The 14,875-nt window shown below is 47.1% G+C and overlaps 2 protein-coding genes across 3 annotated transcripts in view; one reads left to right on the plus strand and one right to left on the minus strand.

Annotated features, from left to right (window-relative positions):
• Positions 1-13,422, minus strand: LOC129816974 (TIMELESS-interacting protein-like; the record flags this gene model as incomplete). The annotated part of the gene is made up of 8 exons (XM_055871976.1): positions 13,207-13,422; positions 12,460-12,601; positions 11,551-11,644; positions 5,861-5,936; positions 5,581-5,703; positions 4,138-4,201; positions 2,911-3,228; positions 1-329 (listed from the first exon to the last, which is right to left on the minus strand). Coding segments are annotated over exons 2-8 (1,125 nt in total), but the record flags the coding sequence as incomplete, so codon positions are not given.
• Positions 1-14,875, plus strand: part of LOC129816949 (receptor-type tyrosine-protein phosphatase-like N) — a 184,874-nt gene that overhangs the window by 70,621 nt on the left and 99,378 nt on the right. The gene's annotated exons all lie outside the window — the stretch shown is intronic.

Genomic DNA, 14,875 nt, shown 5'->3' on the forward strand with positions numbered 1-14,875 from the left:
CTGGGTGGAGGCCATCTCCTGGGACTGGGAGGTAGAATGTCCGTCTGCTGACTGGGTGGCCATCTCCTGGGACTGGGAGGTAGATGGTCCGTCTACTGACTGGGTGGCCATCTCCTGGGACTGGGAGGTAGAGGGTCCGTCTGCTGACTGGGTGGAGGCCATCTCCTGGGACTGGGAGGTAGAGGGTCCGTCTGCTGACTGGGTGGAGGCCATCTCCTGGGACTGGGAGGTAGAGGGTCCGTCTGCTGACTGGGTGGAGGCCATCTCCTGGGACTGGGAGGTGGAGGGTCCGTCTGCTGACTGGCTGGAGGTAATCTCCTGGGAGCCATCTGAGAGAGGGAGGGAGAAACGTTATTGTCCTCCATCAAAGGGTAAAATGGAAATGTATGTATTGGATTGTCAACGATGCAGCACATGAAGTTAGTCAGCCCGAACAAGCCAGGCTCAGCCCGAACAAGCCAGGCTCAGCCCGAACAAGCCAGGCTCAGCCCGAACAAGCCAGGCTCAGCCCATCACTGATCTACAAAACCATCTCACATCCCAAATAGATGAGCGATTGTCGCTTGATCAGGCCGATCCTCACCAACAAGCTCAACGTAAGGTAGTTCAGATGTTTTGGACTGTACAAAATGTCCGCCTGAGTGTGATGTAGTGTCTGACCTGTGTGATGTAGTGTCTGACCTGTGTGATGTAGTGTCTGACCTGTGTGATGTAGTGTCTGACCTGTGTGATGTAGCGTCTGACCTGTGTGATGTAGCGCCTGACCTGTGTGATGTAGCGCCTGACCTGTGTGATGTAGCGCCTGACCTGTGTGATGTAGCGCCTGACCTGTGTGATGTAGCGCCTGACCTGTGTGATGTAGCGCCTGACCTGTGTGATGTAGCGCCTGACCTGTGTGATGTAGCGTCTGACCTGTGTGATGTAGCGTCTGACCTGTGTGATGTAGCGTCTGACCTGTGTGATGTAGCGTCTGACCTGTGTGATGTAGCGTCTGACCTGTGTGATGTAGCGTCTGACCTGCGTGATGTAGCGTCTGACCTGCGTGATGTAGCGTCTGACCTGCGTGATGTAGCGTCTGACCTGCGTGATGTAGCGTCTGACCTGCGTGATGTAGCGTCTGACCTGCGTGATGTAGCGTCTGACCTGCGTGATGTAGCGTCTGACCTGCGTGATGTAGCGTCTGACCTGCGTGATGTAGCGTCTGACCTGCGTGATGTAGCGTCTGACCTGCGTGATGTAGCGTCTGACCTGCGTGATGTAGCGTCTGACCTGCGTGATGTAGCGTCTGACCTGTGTGATGTAGCGTCTGACCTGTGTGATGTAGCGTCTGACCTGTGTGATGTAGCGTCTGACCTGTGTGATGTAGCGTCTGACCTGTGTGATGTAGCGTCTGACCTGTGTGATGTAGCGTCTGACCTGTGTGATGTAGCGCCTGACCTGTGTGATGTAGCGTCTGACCTGTGTGATGTAGCGCCTGACCTGTGTGATGTAGCGTCTGACCTGTGTGATGTAGCGTCTGACCTGTGTGATGTAGCGTCTGACCTGTGTGATGTAGCGTCTGACCTGCGTGATGTAGCGTCTGACCTGCGTGATGTAGCGTCTGACCTGCGTGATGTAGCGTCTGACCTGCGTGATGTAGCGTCTGACCTGCGTGATGTAGCGTCTGACCTGCGTGATGTAGCGTCTGACCTGCGTGATGTAGCGTCTGACCTGCGTGATGTAGCGTCTGACCTGCGTGATGTAGCGTCTGACCTGCGTGATGTAGCGTCTGACCTGCGTGATGTAGCGTCTGACCTGCGTGATGTAGCGTCTGACCTGCGTGATGTAGCGTCTGACCTGCGTGATGTAGCGTCTGACCTGTGTGATGTAGCGTCTGACCTGTGTGATGTAGCGTCTGACCTGTGTGATGTAGCGTCTGACCTGTGTGATGTAGCGTCTGACCTGTGTGATGTAGCGTCTGACCTGTGTGATGTAGCGTCTGACCTGTGTGATGTAGCGTCTGACCTGTGTGATGTAGCGTCTGACCTGTGTGATGTAGCGTCTGACCTGTGTGATGTAGCGTCTGACCTGTGTGATGTAGCGTCTGACCTGTGTGATGTAGCGTCTGAACTGTGTCTGACCTGTGTGATGTAGTGTCTGACCTGTGTGATGTAGTGTCTGACCTGTGTGATGTAGTGTCTGACCTGTGTGATGTAGTGTCTGACCTGTGTGATGTAGTGTCTGACCTGTGTGATGTAGTGTCTGACCTGTGTGATGTAGTGTCTGACCTGTGTGATGTAGTGTCTGACCTGTGTGATGTAGCGTCTGACCTGTGTGATGTAGCGTCTGACCTGTGTGATGTAGCGTCTGACCTGTGTGATGTAGTGTCTGACCTGTGTGATGTAGTGTCTGACCTGTGTCTGACCTGTGTGATGTAGTGTCTGACCTGTGTGATGTAGCGTCTGACCTGTGTGATGTAGTGTCTGACCTGTGTGATGTAGTGTCTGACCTGTGTGATGTAGTGTCTGACCTGTGTCTGACCTGTGTGATGTAGTGTCTGACCTGTGTGATGTAGCGTCTGACCTGTGTGATGTAGTGTCTGACCTGTGTGATGTAGTGTCTGACCTGTGTCTGACCTGTGTGATGTAGTGTCTGACCTGTGTGATGTAGTGTCTGACCTGTGTGATGTAGTGTCTGACCTGTGTGATGTAGTGTCTGACCTGTGTGATGTAGTGTCTGACCTGCGTGATGTAGCGTCTGACCTGTGTGATGTAGTGTCTGACCTGTGTCTGACCTGTGTGATGTAGTGTCTGACCTGTGTGATGTAGTGTCTGACCTGTGTGATGTAGTGTCTGACCTGTGTGATGTAGTGTCTGACCTGTGTGATGTAGTGTCTGACCTGTGTGATGTAGTGTCTGGCCTGTGTCTGACCTGTGTGTTGCTGCATGCGGGCCAGTCTCCTCTCTAAGGCAAGCCGTCTGTTGAGTTCTATACGCCTCTGCTGTTCCTCTGTCAGGGAGGGGGCCGGGGTGGAGTGGACCGGGCCAGCCTGGGAGGAAGGGAACAGGGAGGGGGCCGGGGTGGAGTGGACCGGGCCAGCCTGGGAGGAAGGGAACAGGGAGGGGGCAGCGGCTGGGGTCGAGGGGACCGGTCCTGGGGGGTCTTCAGCGAAACCCCCATCTCCAAACGGGTCTGGGTCGTCATGGGTGACGACACGTCCGTCTCTCGAAGCCACGGCGTCGTCCTCACCTGGATCCATGGAGATTGGTCAATTAGAATACCGAACGCTGTAAAATCAGTTTATGACTGCTAGAAACCAATACAAATCTACATCATATCTACCTCTAGACACCAATACTACTATTGATCTGGGACTGTGTTATATCTACCTCTAGACAATACTACTATTGATCTGGGACTGTGTCATATCTACCTCTAGACACCAATACTACTATTGATCTGGGACTGTGTCATATCTACCTCTAGACACCAATACTACTATTGATCTGGGACTGTGTTATATCTACCTCTAGACACCAATACTACTATTGATCTGGGACTGTGTCATATCTACCTCTAGACAATACTACTATTGATCTGGGACTGTGTCATATCTACCTCTAGACACCAATACTACTATTGATCTGGGACTGTGTTATATCTACCTCTAGACACCAATACTACTATTGATCTGGGACTGTGTTATATCTACCTCTAGACAATACTACTATTGATCTGGGACTGTGTTATATCTACCTCTAGACACCAATACTACTATTGATCTGGGACTGTGTCATATCTACCTCTAGACAATACTACTATTGATCTGGGACTGTGTCATATCTACCTCTAGACACCAATACTACTATTGATCTGGGACTGTGTCATATCTACCTCTAGACAATACTACTATTGATCTGGGACTGTGTTATATCTACCTCTAGACACCAATACTACTATTGATCTGGGACTGTGTGTGTTAAGCGTCTCAGAGTAGGAGTGCTGATCTAGGATCAGGTCCTCCCTGTACGTGTAATCGTATTCATTGTTGTGAACAAGGCCAAACTGATCCTAAAATCAGCACTCCCGCTCCGAGTCACGTGACACATACTGAATCCTTTCCGACACTAAATGTAGTTGGTGACGTTGTCCTCTCACCGTCGTCTCCTATGAAGTCTTCATGTATCAGCGGCATGTCCAACCGTATTCTCTTGAGACACGTCTGAGAAATAACACATTCAGATCATCATCCTTACCACCGGAACCACCACACCTCAGGATGTTGTTATAACAACAAGGGCCTGTCAGTCTGACCTGGACGTTGTTATAACAACAAGGGCCTGTCAGTCTGACCTGGACGTTGTTATAACAACAAGGGCCTGTCAGTCTGACCTGGACGTTGTTATTACAACAAGGGCCTGTCAGTCTGACCTGGATGTTGTTATAACAACAAGGGCCTGTCAGTCTGACCTGGACGTTGTTATAACAACAAGGGCCTGTCAGTCTGACCTGGATGTTGTTATAACAACAAGGGCCTGTCAGTCTGACCTGGATGTTGTTATTACAACAAGGGCCTGTCAGTCTGACCTGGACGTTGTTATAACAACAAGGGCCTGTCAGTCTGACCTGGACGTTGTTATAACAACAAGGGCCTGTCAGTCTGACCTGGACGTTGTTATAACAACAAGGGCCTGTCAGTCTGACCTGGACGTTGTTATAACAACAAGGGCCTGTCAGTCTGACCTGGACGTTGTTATAACAACAAGGGCCTGTCAGTCTGACCTGGATGTTGTTATTACAACAAGGGCCTGTCAGTCTGACCTGGACGTTGTTATAACAACAAGGGCCTGTCAGTCTGACCTGGACGTTGTTATAACAACAAGGGCCTGTCAGTCTGACCTGGACGTTGTTATAACAACAAGGGCCTGTCAGTCTGACCTGGACGTTGTTATAACAACAAGGGCCTGTCAGTCTGACCTGGACGTTGTTATAACAACAAGGGCCTGTCAGTCTGACCTGGACGTTGTTATAACAACAAGGGCCTGTCAGTCTGACCTGGACGTTGTTATAACAACAAGGGCCTGTCAGTCTGACCTGGACGTTGTTATAACAACAAGGGCCTGTCAGTCTGACCTGGACGTTGTTATAACAACAAGGGCCTGTCAGTCTGACCTGGACGTTGTTATTACAACAAGGGCCTGTCAGTCTGACCTGGACGTTGTTATAACAACAAGGGCCTGTCAGTCTGACCTGGATGTTGTTATAACAACAAGGGCCTGTCAGTCTGACCTGGATGTTGTTATAACAACAAGGGCCTGTCAGTCTGACCTGGACGTTGTTATAACAACAAGGGCCTGTCAGTCTGACCTGGACGTTGTTATAACAACAAGGGCCTGTCAGTCTGACCTGGATGTTGTTATAACAACAAGGGCCTGTCAGTCTGACCTGGACGTTGTTATAACAACAAGGGCCTGTCAGTCTGACCTGGACGTTGTTATAACAACAAGGGCCTGTCAGTCTGACCTGGACGTTGTTATAACAACAAGGGCCTGTCAGTCTGACCTGGACGTTGTTATAACAACAAGGGCCTGTCAGTCTGACCTGGACTTCTTTCTTGCTGCCAAGTGTCTCCAGTTTGTCTATGAAGTCTTCAAACTGTAGTTTGGGATACAGCCTGTGAGCCCAGTTCTCCATCCTCTGCATCAGCACCTTTAAGTCCTCAGCCTGGTGGAAAACACACATACAACCACACACCCTTTAGCTGCTGTGGGAGTCAACTGGGTAACCTGTCGGCAATCATCGATGCCTTTCACTTTGAGTAAAACAAAACAGACCCATCTGCCCAACAGACACAATACTTGAATCTGCTGTTGGCCTTTACCTCCTGTCCTTTGCCTTTGAAATGAACGTTGTCAAACAGGGTGCGAAGAGCCGGAAGTCCTCTTTCTGACGTCAGCCTGGAGTAAAACATGTTCACAAAAACACCGGCTATTGAACTTCAAACATCAAGCAGCTCTGCTGCAAAGACAAAGAGAATCAACAATGATTTGATCATCAAAACCTTTGTGGTTTTTTAAAGTCCTTTGATTGTTACAGAACAGGGACAATATGTCAAAACCCTACAAAACCAGACATTTTTTATTTTTTTATTTATTTTTTTATTTAACCTTTATTTAACCAGGTAGGCAAATTGAGAACACGTTCTCATTTACAATTGCGACCTGGCCAAGATAAAGCAAAGCAGTTCGACACATACAACAACACATAGTTACACATGGAGTAAAAACAAACATATAGTCAATAATACAGTGAAAAAGATAAAAAAATAAGTCTATATACAATGTGAGCAAGTGAGGTGAGATAAGGGAGGTGAAGGCAAACAGATATATGTATAAATAAATAAAAATATAAAAAGGCCATGGAGGCGAAGTGAGTACAACACAGCAAGTAAAAAAAAAACAAAACAAAAAAAACACTGGAATGGTTGGTTTGCATTGGAAGAAAGTGCAAAGTAGAGACAGAAATAATGGGGTGCAAAGGAGCAAAATAAATTAATAAATAAATACAGTAGGTAAAGAGGTAGTTGTTTGGGCTAAATTGTAGATGGGTTATGTACAGGTGCAGTAATCTATGAGCTGCTCTGACAGCTGGTGCTTAAAGCTAGTGAGGGAGATAGGTGTTTCCAGTTTCAGAGATTTTTGTAGTTCGTTCCAGTCATTGGCAGCAGAGAACTGGAAGGAGAGGCGTCCAAAGGAAGAATTGGTTTTGGGGGTGACTAGAGAGATATACCTGCTGGAGCGCGTGCTACGGGTAGGTGCTGCTATGGTGACCAGCGAGCTGAGATAAGGGGGGACTTTACCTAGCAGGGTCTTGTAGATGACCTGGAACCAATGGGTTTGGCGACGAGTATGAAGCGAGGGCCAGCCAACGAGAGTGTACAGGTCGCAGTGGTGGGTAGTATATGGGGCTTTGGTGACAAAACGGATGGCACTGTGATAGACTGCATCCAATTTATTGAGTAGGGTTTTGGAGGCTATTTTGTAAATGACATCACCGAAGTCGAGGATTGGTAGGATGGTCAGTTTTACAAGGGTATGTTTGGCAGCATGAGTAAAGGATGCTTTGTTGCGGAATAGGAAGCCAATTCTAGATTTGACTTTGGATTGGAGATGTTTGATGTGGGTCTGGAAGGAGAGTTTACAGTCTAACCAGACACCTAGGTATTTGTAGTTGTCCACATATTCTAAGTCAGAGCCGTCCAAAGTAGTGATGTTGGACAGGCGGGCAGGAGCAGGCAGCGATCGGTTGAAGAGCATGCATTTGGTTTTACTTGTATTTAAGAGCAGTTGGAGGCCACGGAAGGAGAGTTGTATGGCATTGAAGCTCGCCTGGAGGGTTGTTAACACAGTGTCAAAAGAAGGGCCAGAAGTATACAGAATAGTGTCGTCTGCGTAGAGGTGGATCAGAGAATCACCAGCAGCAAGAGCGACATCATTGATGTAAACAGAGAAGAGAGTCGGTCCAAGAATTGAACCCTGTGGCACCCCCATAGAGACTGCCAGAGGCCCGGACAACAGACCCTCCGATTTGACACACTGAACTCTATCAGAGAAGTAGTTGGTGAACCAGGCGAGGCAATCATTAGAGAAACCAAGGCTGTCGAGTCTGCCAATGAGGATGTGGTGATTGACAGAGTCAAAAGCCTTGGCCAGGTCAATGAATACGGCTGCACAGTATTGTTTCCTATCGATGGCGGTTACGATATCGTTTATGACCTTGAGCGTGGCTGAGGTGCACCCATGACCAGCTCTGAAACCAGATTGCATAGCGGAGAAGGTGTGGTGTGATTCGAAATGGTCGGTAATCTGTTTGTTGACTTGGCTTTCGAAGACCTTAGAAAGGCAGGGTAGGATAGATATAGGTCTGTAGCAGTTAGGGTCAAGGGTGTCCCCCCCTTTGAAGAGGGGGATAACCGCAGCTGCTTTCCAATCTTTGGGGATCTCAGACGACACGAAAGAGAGGTTGAAGAGGCTAGTAATAGGGGTGGCAACAATTTCAGCAGATAGTTTTAGAAAGAAAGGGTCCAGATTATCTAGCCCGGCTGATTTGTAAGGGTCCAGATTTTGCAGCTCATTAAGAACATCAGCTGACTGTATTTGGGAGAAAGAGAAATGGGGAAGGCTTGGGCGAGTAGCAGAGGGGAGGGCAGTGCTGTTGTCCCGGGTAGGGGTAGCCAGGTGGAAAGCATGGCCAGCCGTAGAAAAATGCTTATTGAAATTCTCAATTATAGTGGATTTGTCGGTGGTGACAGTGTTTCCTATCTTCAGGGCGGTTGGAAGCTGGGAGGAGGTGTTCTTATTCTCCATGGACTTTACGGTGTCCCAGAACTTTTTTGAATTTGTGTTGCAGGAAGCAAATTTCTGCTTGAAAAAGCTAGCCTTGGCTGTTCTAACTGCCTGTGTATATTGGTTTCTGGCTTCCCTGAAAAGTTGCATATCACGGGGGCTGTTCGATGCTAATGCAGAACGCCATAGGATGTTTTTCTGTTGGTTAAGGGCAGTCAGGTCAGGAGAGAACCAAGGGCTATATCTGTTCCTGGTTCTAAATTTCTTGAATGGGGCATGCTTATTCAAGATGGTGAGGAAGGCATTTTTAAAAAATGACCAGGCATCCTCTACTGACGGGATGAGATCAATATCCTTCCAGGATACCCCGGCCAGGTCAATTAGGAAGGCCTGCTCGCTGAAGTGTTTCAGGGAGCGTTTGACAGTGATGAGTGGAGGTCGTTTGACCGCTGACCCATTACGGATGCAGGCAATGAGGCAGGATCGCTGAGATCTTGGTTAAAAACAGCAGAGGTGTATTTGGAGGGCAAGTTTGTTAGGATGATATCTATGAGGGTACCCGTGTTTACGGAATTGGGGTGGTACCTGGTAGGTTCATTAATAATTTGTGTGAGATTGAGGGCATCAAGCTTAGATTGTAGGGTTGACATTGATTTTCATGGTCGGGCATAAATGAGCGTTTGGATTAGGAAAGTTCTCTCTCTCTCTCAAGACCTGTACAAACTATAAATGTTGAATAAAATTATATTTGAACTTACTTTTCCGGTTGTCTGTGTGGTTGGTCCTTTTGCAGGTAGGAACGTGAGACAGTGACTATGTTTACATGCACAGTAACATTTTGATATTAAACTGATTATGTCAGAAGGTCGAGTATTAGTCATGTAAACACCTTACTCTGATTATCTTATAATCGGCGTAAGGTCATAATCGAAGTAAACATATGCAGATTAAAACACCTGGTTTTCTGAGTAATCTGTCAAATTATTAGGACGTGTAAACAGCTTAAAACGGCGTTCCAGTGGTGTATTTGATCTGCACCTGTTCTGGGCACCAGCCGAGAGCCTCCCTCTTTAGTGAAGTGAGTTCAGAACAACTGAATATATGGGTTTTAGAAATAGTTCTCACGTACAAACTTTATAATGTCCCAACTCAGAATCAAATATGCTTCTCAAAAAATAACATGTTCGCTGTGGTAGAATGTTAATTTAGACTGGCTGATGATCTGCATTCATCAGAGAGACATCAGGTAGCCTTTTCAGACGTCTCCATGGAAACAGAGTTATTATTATTAGGGGAATCATTCTTCTTACAAAACATGTAAACATTTTTAAAAATCGAACCGTTAAATTTGACTATCCATAATAAAATCACATTATTGTGTGCATGTAACCGTACTCAGTATATCCACAGGAAAGTAGAATTACACAACTGTTCAAATCGCTGATCGTGTGTTCATATTTCACCTGATGCATGGAGGAGACACATGCACACTAGCCACGTCTGTTTACATGGTACTGCTACATGCACACTGGCCCAGTCTGTTTACATGGTTCTGCTACATGCACACTGGCCCAGCCTGTTTACATGGTTCTGCTACATGCACACTATCCCAGCCTGTTTACATGGTTCTGCTACATGCACACTGGCCCAGCCTATTTACATGGTTCTACTACATTCACACTGGCCCAGCCTGTTTACATGGTACTGCTACATGCACACTGGCCCAGTCTGTTTACATGGTTCTGCTACATGCACACTGGCCCAGCCTGTTGACATGGTTCTGCTACATGCACACTAGCCCAGCCTGTTTACATGGTTCTGCTACATGCACACTAGCCCAGCCTGTTTACATGGTACTGCTACATGCACACTGGCCCAGCCTGTTTACATGGCTCTGCTGCATGCACACTGGCCCAGTCTGTTTACATGGTTCTGCTGCATGCACACTGGCCCAGACTGTTTACATGGCTCTGCTGTATGCACACTAGCCCAGTCTGTTCACATGGTTCTGCTACATGCACACTGGCCCAGCCTGTTTACATGGTTCTACTACATTCACACTGGCCCAGCCTGTTTACATGGTTCTGCTACATGCACACTGGCCCAGCCTGTTTACTTGGTTCTGCTGCATGCACACTAGCCCAGCCTGTTTACATGGTTCTGCTACATGCACACTAGCCCAGCCTGTTCACATGGTTCTGCTACATGCACACTGGCCCAGCCTGTTTACATGGTTCTGCTACATGCACACTAGCCCAGCCTGTTTACATGGTTCTGCTACATGCACACTAGCCCAGTCTGTTCACATGGTTCTGCTACATGCACACTGGCCCAGTCTGTTTACATGGTTCTGCTACATGCACACTAGCCCAGCCTGTTTACATGGTTCTGCTACATGCACACTGGTCCAGCCTGTTTACATGGTTCTGCTACATGCACACTGGTCCAGCCTGTTGACATGGTTCTGCTACATGCACACTAGCCCAGCCTGTTTACATGGTTCTGCTACATGCACACTAGCCCAGCCTGTTTACATGGTTCTGCTACATGCACACTAGCCCAGTCTGTTTACATGGTTCTGCTACATGCACACTAGCCCAGCCTGTTTACATGGTTCTGCTACATGCACACTATCCCAGCCTGTTGACATGGTTCTGCTACATGCACACTGGCCCAGCCTGTTAACATGGTTCTGCTACATGCACACTAGCCCAGCCTGTTGACATGGTTCTGCTGCATGCACACTGGCCCAGCCTGTTTACATGGTTCTGCTACATGCACACTAGCCCAGCCTGTTGACATGGTTCTGCTACATGCACACTAGCCCAGCCTGTTTACATGGTTCTGCTACATGCACACTAGCCCAGTCTGTTTACATGGTTCTGCTACATGCACACTGGCCCAGCCTGTTAACATGGTTCTGCTACATGCACACTAGCCCAGCCTGTTTACATGGTTCTGCTACATACACACTGGCCCAGCCTGTTTACATGGTTCTGCTACATGCTTCACGTGATAGAAATCTGAACACACTACCAGCGCTTTGAACAGTTGATGTAATTATACTTTCCTGTGAAATATATTGTCTCACATTTCTAACATCAAAAGGACCAGCCACACGGACAACTGGTAAAGTACGCCACAATATCATTTTATTCAACATTCTGGCTTGTAGAGGTTCCTGATCCAAACGCTCATTTATGCCCGCCTGGAAATACACACGTACCTCTGAGAGTCCAGTTTAGGCTGTGGTCTCTTGACGCCTCTCCTCTTGGCAGCAGGGACTTCGGCCAGCTTGGAGATCTCTCCGTCCTCCTCCCCTAAACAACATCAACAGCCATCAATGGAAAGTATATCGACCCATTATATTGTACGTGATGTCAGTAAGCAGGAAGTCTCCCAGCTGTGTATATAATAATAATAATAATAATGATGATATCATATCTATATCTAGCCATTATATTGTCCGTGATGTCAGTAAGCAGGAAGTCTCCCAGCTGTGTATATAATAATAATAATGATGATGTCATATATATATATCTACCCATTATATTGTCTGTGATGTCAGTAAGCAGGAAGTCTCCCAGCTGTGTATATAATAATAATAATGATGATGTCATATCTATATCTACCCATTATATTGTCTGTGATGTCAGTAAGCAGGAAGCCTCCCAGCTGTGTATATAATAATAATAATAATAATAATGATGATGTCATATCTATATCTACCCATTATATTGTCTGTGATGTCAGTAAGCAGGAAGCCTCCCAGCTGTGTATATAATAATAATAATAATAATAATAATGATGATGTCATATCTATATCTACCCATTATATTGTCTGTGATGTCAGTAAGCAGGAAGTCTCCCAGCTGTGTATATAATAATAATAATAATGATGATGTCATATCTATATCGACCCATTATATTGTCCGTGATGTCAGTAAGCAGGAAGTCTCCCAGCTGTGTATATAATAATAATAATGATGATGTCATATCAGTCTACCTGTAGGCACACAGGTTTGTGTTGGGTATTGAGTGTGTAGTCTGGTCCCAGATCATCATAAGCAAAATAGCACAACCAGATGTGGAACCAGGCTAGGTACTGGTGAGCTATAGTTGTCATTGTCCTCACCTGTAAAAGGATCTCCTCCCTCTCCTGGTGAGAAGGGAGGGGGCAGAGGAGGAAAGGTCTCGTCATCTATGTTGTCATAGTCAGGAATGTCAAACAAGCCATTCTCCATTGGCTCAGCCATGGTTCATGTATCACTGGGCTCCTGCAAGGAAGAAGAGGGGGATTACGTTGGACGTTTTATTGTCATGTTCCCAACAATGCAGTAATCAATATATAGCACTATATACAAAAACACACAAGAAATAAGAAGACGGGAAAGAAGGTAAGCTATATATACAGCTACCATAACTTCACCTAACTCTCGGCCTCCCCCCCTACAGTCGTCGGCCATTCTGCCCCCCCCCCCCACAGTCGTCGGCCATTCTGCCTCCCCCCCTACAGTCGTCGGCCATTCTGCCTCCCCCCCTACAGTCGTCGGCCATTCTGCCTCCCCCCCGACAGTCGTCGGCCATTCTGCCTCCCCCCCTACAGTCGTCGGCCATTCTGCCTCCCCCCCTACAGTCGTCGGCCATTCTGCCTCCCCCCCTACAGTCGTCGGCCATTCTGCCTCCCCCCCTACAGTCCTCGGCCATTCTGCCTCCCCCCCTACAGTCGTCGGCCATTCTGCCTCCCCCCCTACAGTCGTCGGCCATTCTGCCTCCCCCCTACAGTCGTCTGTCAAGACCCCTCATCTCGCCTGTTGTGTATCGGAGAAAACCGTGCCCGACAGACTGGGGCGAAGGACTCTGTCTACAGGTGTCGACCTACCGCTAGCTACTCCAGTACAGAGCAGGAGGGGGCGACACTGTCTACTAGCTAGCACACTGTGTCGCTCTCGCCTCCTGTGTACAAGAGTCCTCCTTAGGACAAGCTGTCTAAGCTAACACACTGTGTCCCTCGCCGTCTTTAACAGAACTGCAGGAAAACAGTGGCCGACAGGCAGGGACGAAGGACACTGTCTACCGGTGTGTACTAGCTATAGTAAGCTACCGTTGTCCCCCTCGCTTCCTTCTTCTGTGGGATTTATCGGCGGTCGGCATCCAACGTTATGGTGTATTACCGACACCTAGTGTACTGGAGAGCCTCTGCCTACCGGAGTCATAGCTTAAAAATGGACCAATAGAAGTATAAACAGGGGTTCCTGCTGCAGTTTTGAACAGTTCTTTACAGCTATGGGTGCCTCTACCCGACTAAACTACACTTCCTGAGTTACACTTCCACACAGGTGTTGGAGTATGGTATATGGCTAATTAGCACATTGTTGCCTCGTCTTCCGTAAACAAGCGCTGTAACATGGAGAAATGGCCGTGTGGGGAACACTAACCATAACAGGGCACGTATCAATTCAATTTTGACAAATTGTTCTCGCTGATATGAAAGATAAGGTCCTTATTCTTCCAAAACAGCGACGCGTGTTAATGTTCAGACTGAGCGTTGGGATCTTAAAACTCCCCCTTGTAGAAAACGCCTTCGTCCAATAACTTATGTGTAATGTATTGGAACGGAGTCATGATCAAGGACTAAGATACATTTTGTAACACTGGCTTCTGCACCTGACTTACAGCTAGTGTCATTCTGAGTTTTACTAGCTAACGTTAGTTAATAACTTACCGACTTACTCACATTCTATGACCTAACTTAGCCAAGTTAGCTAACATAGCTAGCTAGGTGCAATATTAGCTACACAAATCAAAGCGTGAGGAATCAACGTTTACAACACAGATAAACAGACCGTCGTAACCCGAATAAAAAGCCAGGCTTCTAGATAGATTGGCTAGCAACTAATTAACTTGTCCAGCTTTCATGAGTAACCTACTGTAGATAACGTAGTAACGTTAGCTCGTTGCTATGCTAGCTAGTTAGTTGTTTGTTGCGGGGAAACTGATAATATTCAACAAATTAAGCGACATCCCATCAATGTGATGCGGGAAATACATCATAAGACAGTGTCGTCGTTAGTATGTGGAGAAGAACTATAGCTGGGGCACTTTACCTGGCAAATGAACAGTTGCTATCCCAGTGGCTACTGTGTTATTTTTGTTTGTCCACTTTTGTCTTCTGCCGGGTTTTTTGCAATGAACCAATCAACTGTTTGCTTCCTTGTACCAAGAGCCAATCATGTCGTCAAAACTATCTGTTCGTGTTGGGAATAGAAAAGGGGGTTTTGGTTACACTGCTCTCTTCTATATGTCTGGAATGTCATGTAAGGGACTATGTAATGACAAAAAATGTTGATTTCCACCTTATTAGACATAGCTACCAGAGTAACTGCTTTTAACAAACTGTTGGCCTATACTGACTGTTCTGTTTCAATCAAAGCACACATTTTACCTAGTGGCGTGCCTCATGAGAGAAATGCGACCATTCGCACAATCAAACTGAAATTATGTGGTGTTTTTTTGTCTTGGAGTAGCGTTATACTATGCTATTATATTCA

This window comes from Salvelinus fontinalis, chromosome 19, assembly GCF_029448725.1.
Source record: "Salvelinus fontinalis isolate EN_2023a chromosome 19, ASM2944872v1, whole genome shotgun sequence".
NCBI lineage: Eukaryota > Metazoa > Chordata > Actinopteri > Salmoniformes > Salmonidae > Salvelinus > Salvelinus fontinalis.